The 7,037-nt window shown below is 46.9% G+C and overlaps 1 protein-coding gene across 1 annotated transcript; it reads right to left on the reverse strand.

Moving 5' to 3' along the window:
• Positions 1 to 3,611: 3,611 nt before the first annotated feature.
• LOC124688003 (E3 ubiquitin-protein ligase EL5-like) lies at positions 3,612 to 4,655 on the reverse strand. The gene has a single exon (XM_047221720.1). The coding sequence runs from the start codon at positions 4,596 to 4,598 to the stop codon at positions 3,744 to 3,746; it is 855 nt and encodes a 284-aa protein (XP_047077676.1). The 5' UTR covers positions 4,599 to 4,655; the 3' UTR covers positions 3,612 to 3,743.
• Positions 4,656 to 7,037: the final 2,382 nt, after the last annotated feature.

Below are 7,037 nucleotides of genomic sequence, written 5' to 3' on the forward strand. Positions count from 1 at the left end.
CAAATTCCCATGGGGTTGCACAACACAGTGATGATCATATGTCTCCTACTATTCCTGTTCCATATGTGTTGCAGAATCCTGAGAATGCTGAAGAAAACCGTGTTGAAAATGGTGCTCCAAGTGCGACGGAAACTGAAGAAACAGACTCAGAAACAGACGGAACTGGCACAAGACACGAGGAGGAACATTCTCTGCCTTCGTCGGATCCCGAGGAGGATTCTGACGCTGACTCTGGCGCCGAATCACGCACACCGCCCGGGGAAGAATCTCCCGCCCAAACTCCTGAGCCGTCTGCCACGCGGCCAGCCAGGACTGGCTCTCCCCCGCCCGTCACCGAGTCTCCGCGGGGGGCGCCCTCTGGTGGACGCGAAGAGGCGCGCGACGATGCGCGCTGGTCGCCGACTCCGTCCGCCACGTCGACGGCCTCTCCGTCGCCTAGTGTAGTCACGCCGCCGTCGGCTGATGCGGGTGGATCTTCTGCGGACGAAGACTCTGCTGGTGCAAGTGCTGCACCACCCGAACAGCCTACACCACCACCGTCGCCTCCTCGTACCCGGCTTCAGCAAGGTATAAGAAAACCAAAAGTATACACTGATGGTACAGTCAGGTATGGCATGCTTTCGTCTACAGGTGAACCTTGCACATTGACTGAAGCTCTTGATGACTCAAATTGGAGAAAAGCCATGGAAGAGGAGTATGATGCCTTGATGATCAATAAAACATGGCACCTTGTTCCCCCAAGTTCCAAGAAAAATTTGATTGATTGTAAGTGGGTCTATCGCATTAAAAGGAGGGCGAGATGGGACAGTTGACGAGATACAAAGCAAGGTTAGTAGCAAAAGGATTTAAGCAAAGGTATGGTATTGACTATGAGGACACTTTCAGTCCAGTGGTTAAAATTGCTACTATTCGAACTGTTTTGGTTATTTCTGTTTCTCGAGGGTGGAAGTTAAGGCAGCTAGATGTCAAGAACTCGTTTCTTCATGGTGTTCTTGAAGAGGAGGTTTACATGAAACTACCCCCAGGTTTTGAAGACCCTCATGCTCCGCATTATATTTGCAAATTGGACAAAGCATTATATGGATTGAAACAAGCTCCTCGTGCCTGGTACTCAAGGTTAAGTTCTAAACTGTGCACTCTTGGTTTTACACCCTCCAGAGCAGACACCTCATTATTTCTCTATACCAAGTCAGGCATAGTCATATTTGTGTTGATATATGTGGATGACATCATAGTCACAAGTTCTTCTGATGATGCTATTTCTGTTCTTCTTCGAAGTCTCAATGAGAATTTTGCTATTAAAGATCTAGGTGACTTACATTACTTTCTTGGTATTGAAGTCAAGAAGACACCAAATGGTTTGTTGTTAACACAAGAAAAGTATGCTACTGATATCCTTACTAAAGTCGGCATGGTTGCATGTAAACCGGATCCTACACCATTGTCATCATCTGAACAATTATCTCTGACAGCTGGTACACCTCTTGGCTCTGAAGATTCGTCTCAGTACAGGAGCATAGTTGGAGCCTTACAGTATCTAACCTTGACACGACCAGATTTGTCCTTCTCTGGTCAACAAAGTGTGTCAATATCTTCATGCGCCAACCACTCGAACATTGGTCAGCTGTGAAAAGAATTCTTAGATATGTGAAGGATACAATGAAACTTGGAATAACTTTTACAGACATCTTCATCAACTCTTCTTAGTGCTTTTTCAGATGCAGATTGGGCAGGTTGCCTCGATGATCGGCGCTCCACAGGCGGATTTGCCATATTTGTTGGACCTAATTTGGTTTCTTGGAGTGCTAGAAAACAAGATACAGTGTCTCGGTCTAGTACTGAGGCTGAATATAAGTCTCTTGCAAATGCTACAGCTGAGTTGATTTGGGTAGAAGCTCTTCTTGCAGAACTTGGAGTTAAGTTGAAGCAAAAACCAAGGCTTTGGTGTGACAATCTAGGTGCTACCTACTTGTCTGTTAATCCAGTGTTTCATGCTCGTACTAAGCAGATAGAAATAGACTTTCACTTTGTTAGAGAAAGAGTTGCTAAGAATCAGCTAGCTATTAGTTTTATTTCTAGTAAGGATCAAGTTGCAGATGGTTTTACTAAAGCTCTTCCTGTTAAGAAACTAGATGAGTTTAAGCGTAATCTCAACCTTTCCAAGGTTTAGATTAAGGGGGGCTGTTAGAGTTTGTTACGTATTGGCATACGGTGTAGTACACCGATCCTTACGTATTGTACATGCCACGCCAGGGGCTTTTCCTGTGCTATATAAACACGCAACCGATACCGGATGAGGGTATCGTTCCAGCCTAAACATTGACACCAGTCATACTGAAGAAAGCATGCCAAATCCACAGTTCTCCATCTGCCACTGCCTCTAGTATCACACTGCAGCCTTCTTTGTGTCCTTTGTACATTCCTTGCCAAGCAAATGGACATTTATTCCACTCCCAATGCATGCAGTTGATGCTTTCTAGCATCCTAGAGAATCCTCTTGCTTCATTACGTGCCCTTATTCGAGCAATGTCTTCAGCAGTGGGTGATCACAAGTATAGTTCCCCAAATACTGCCACTACTGCCATGCAAACCTATACATGCTTTTCTGGGCAGTGGACTCGGACATACGCATGTACTCATCTTGTGTATCAGTAGGAGCTCCATACGCGAGCATCCTAAGAGCATAAGAGCAGTTGTTCACTTCTGAAGCGAGGAAAACCCAATTATGCTTGTACAATCTTTCTTGCAATGGAACCAAGGGTCGTAGAGTTAAACGGCGATCACAATATTCAAAAACAGCTTCTGATTCATCCTAAACCGGCGTCAAAATGTATCCGCTTTGTGTGACGGATTATTGGCGAATTAGTCGGAATAGAGTATGCAGTACCCCTTGAGCCTCTGCCTCGGCTTGCTCTTCATCCGCCCATTCCTGGAACTTCCACGCTGAGGTATCCTATCCCGGACATACATGGCCATGAGAGAAGCGAGGATCATGTTGTGCTCGTCGTCATCGTAGTTGGCGGCAGCAGCAGCCTCGGCCTCTTCCTCGAGGAACGAGGTCATCTCCTCGTCGTTTGAATCTATTCGGGCAATGCGCTGAACACCTCGCGGGCAGGACGGCGTGGGCGAAACCCGGAGCGGCGGATCTGGGGACGGTGGTCGGGAGAGGTGGGGAACTTGTTTGCCCGGCGGCGCTGCCTTCTCGGGTGGTGTGAACGAGGAGGCGGTGAGGGGTGGCGACTGGTGGTAGCGGCGGGGAAACGGGGGAAGTGGAAGCAAAGAGGCAACGCAGGATTTTTTATTGGAGTTGTGTCGCCGACAACACTGGCCCACGGCATTTTCGCCTCCTGCCAGCGCCTTCGGTTGCCCTTATTTGGGTTGGGAGTGGGCTGGGGACGCCCGCAGTAAGAACACATTAAACCGGTCCAAAAACAACTTTAGGGAGGCCGACTACAATGAAAAAAGCCACCGACATCACAAAATCGTTTTTTTGGAGGGGGGGGGCAACTGGTAACGCCCGATTAAAAAGCACGGACCCTGGGCATCATGAAAAAATGACATTTTATGAAGAAAAAAAAAGTTCAGATCAGCACATTCTCTGCATCAGTTTTAGAAAATGGCCATTTTCGTGTATTTTCGCTCGAAGAACATCATACGTTCGTTGCTATTCTCTACAAAAGAATGCCTATGTGACTATGTATCCTAAGTGTATATGTACAGAGCTGGGAATTCCGGCTCATACACTACAGCTGAGCTCTCGGGGTTGTGCAGGCGATGTTAATAACCTGCTCGGCGCCTGTTGATCCGCTGCCGGTGCCCCAGGAACTGGACGGAGTCGGCCCTTGCCTCCCGAAGCTCCACAGCCTCTTGAGCGAACTCAGCCTTGCCGAGCCCGGCGTCTTGACCGCATCGCGCGGTGTCGCCACCGCCCTTGACTCCGGAATATCGATCACCAGCACCGCAGCCGAGGCCAGGGCGGAAGGTCTCTGGAGGCCTCCGTCAGAGGTCACGGTCACCGCGGTGAGCGTCGCCTGGTCTGAAACCCCGTGCAGTACACTGGCTGGTAGGTTCGCGGCGTAGTTCGCCGGCTCCGGCTGTACATGCGGAAGACCCGTCAATGTAAGCGCCTGCAGCGACGCGTCCGGCTTGGCGACGGTGACCCGGCAGAGCGGGCAGGTGGAGTGGGATGCCAGCCACTTATCGACGCACTGGGCGTGGAACCCGTGGCCGCACGGGGGCAAGAATCTCGCCACCTCCCCGTCCTGCAGCTCGGACAGGCACACCGCGCACTCTACCCCGACGTCCTCTGCGGCGGAGCCCTTCGATGCCGCTACGCGGTACACCCTCACCGGCAGCGACCGCAGCAGCTCAGGGTCGACGCCCTTGTCCCTGGCCCCCGAAGCTGGCGCCAACACGCCGCCGCTGGGCAACGTGCGGACGCCGTTGTTGATGCAGTACTGGAAGAAGAAGATCGCGAGGACGAAGATTACGAACAGGATGGAGATGGTCGACGCGGCGAGTATGCCGCTGACCGCCATGTCCGGCGCGGCGGGCGCGGAGACCGCCGGCGCGACCTCCAGTGCTGACGACGAGTCCATGGCAGCGGTGTCCTGGTAGGTATCTTCTGCTGGGCGGGATCGGTGGTTAATTTGTTCCGTGCGGTACTGGGTGAGCCGTGAGCGAGCAGGCTCAAGGTGCGCACGACGCCGTATATATATGCAGAGGGAGGTGTTCGAGCGAGGAGGGCAGTGAGCCAGTGACGTTGACATCATGGATGAAGCAAGGAAGAAAGAAGCTGGAAGGCGCGCGCGCGCTCGATCTGTCTCGTCTCTCGTCGGGCAAGCTGCGACCCGGTGCTGTTTTCTTGTTTGACGGGTAATCGGCGGCGGCATTTTCCGCTGACAAATGAGTGAAGATGATGGTGCAGACCGTGATTACCACATGTGACCCTTATGAGGCAATGACCAATGACGGGTGCTTGTCAAGCTGTGAGACTTTTTCGTCACTGGAACTTCAGTTGAACCTCGTTAGTGCACAGTGATTCCAACTGTCATGCCCACGTGACAGGTTGAGTCGGATGCCACATGGACCCCATTCCCCCAAACTTTAGAAAATAATGGTAAGAAATTATCTTCAGGATCCGAAATAATCATTCGCACGTAAATGTATTTCCTAAAGATTGCTCTACGGGAATAAGTCAAGGTGCTGACGGCCATCATGTCGTCGGCACAACCCTATGTTGTCTGCACATACTCATTAGTCGTCGGCACAGGTTGGCTGTCGGCACAACATCCTGTGCCGATGGTAAAGACGTCGACATAGAACTAACAGCCATTTGGCAATTCTGGCTCAGATTTTTTGATTTTGTTTTTATCTCACATGGACCATTTTGACTTCTAACTATACTTAATACTAGGTCACATTGCACTTGTGGTCAAACTTCTTGGTCAGTCATCCATCCTCACACTGCTCCAATCCTAGCACGCTTAACTTCTCTATTCCTTCCAAACGAACTTCCATGAAAGAAATGATACTTTGTTGATAATACTAACCATATCAATGATATTAATCCCTACTCCTTTGTTGCACCTCTTTATCTTTTTGAATTCCAAACAATTATTTATGTAAAATGAATAAGTAATATTAATCTTGAATTCAAATGTCAGTAAAATGATGTTATTTTTTGTCCTTTTCTATTTAATATGGAATAATTAATATTTTTAAATCTGTAAATTGGAATTTGACAAATATTATGTCTAAATCGATCAGAAAAATGAGAGGAATCCAAATATGACATTTGTATCATATTTTGAACCTAAAATCATTTTTTGCGAAAAATCATGAGCATTAGATCATGTATCTGTAGTTCAAAACTGACCGACTTCCTACCGATTTGGCATCAATTTGTCTTTTTTACGAGGGGTGGACAAAAATGTTTAAGATACTCCGGTTGGAAAATTGTGCATGTAAGGTGGTATAGTATTTTTTGAAAATCGGGTGGTACCATTGTAAAACTTTCATTTGGTGGTCGCTTCACAAAACACCCCATTTTGGGACTCGGAAATGGAAAATAGTTTTTTGGTCCGACGAAAAGGAAATCTTTCCTCCTGCATCATGTCAATATGCACATGTGTGCGTAATATGGGAATATTATCACAAACTATGACACGAATATAGCCATAACATTGGTCATTCGGCCTGAAAGCCATAAAATATCCAACATGGTAGCTCATTTTTGAGAAGATTTTTTGAGATATTTGCAATATTCCAAGTTTGATAATTTTCCTTTCAACTATGTCACATAATATGACACCATCTGATGGGTTTTCATTGTTTTGATCGTTTTTGAATTTCTTATGCCTGTTTCAAACTATGCTTAAAACGGCAGGCGTGAAGATTCTTAGCTCGGGGATGAGCCTCGATAAACTTGTAGTGGATCTATGATGAAATAGCATATTGTGAACCTAAAAATGATTTTTCCGAAAAATCATGAGCATTAGATCATGTACATGTAGTTCAAATCTGACAGACTTCCTCCTGACTTGGAAAGAATTTGTCCTTTTTACGAGGGGTGGACGAAAAAGTTTTAGATACCTCGATTGGGAAATTATGTATGTAAGGTGGTCTAGTATTTTTTAGAAATGAGGTGGTACCATTGTGAAACTTTCATTTTGTGGTTGCTTCATAAAACATCCCATTTTTGGACTCGGGAAATGGAAAATAGCTTTTTGGTGCGACCAAAAGGAAATCTTCCTCCTGCAACATTGTTCGCCATCCCAAGATGCACATGTGTACATAATATGGGCATATTATCACAAACAATGCCATGAATCTAACCATAACATTGGTCTTTCGGCCTAAAGCCATGAAACATCGAACATGATAGCTCATTTCTGCGAAGGTTTTTTGAGATATTTGCAATATTTAAAGTTTAATATTTTTCCTTTCAACTATGTCACTTGATATGACACCACGCGAAGGCTTTTCATTGTTTTGATCGTTTTTTAATTTCTTATGCCCGTTTCGAACTATGGTCA

Source organism: Lolium rigidum, chromosome 2, assembly GCF_022539505.1.
Source record: "Lolium rigidum isolate FL_2022 chromosome 2, APGP_CSIRO_Lrig_0.1, whole genome shotgun sequence".
Taxonomy (NCBI): domain Eukaryota; kingdom Viridiplantae; phylum Streptophyta; class Magnoliopsida; order Poales; family Poaceae; genus Lolium; species Lolium rigidum.

Excerpts from the sequence above, each read along its gene's own strand:
- LOC124688003 (XM_047221720.1), bottom strand. The coding sequence starts at position 4,598 with ATGGACTCGTCGTCAGCACTGGAGGTCGCGCCGGCGGTCTCCGCGCCC.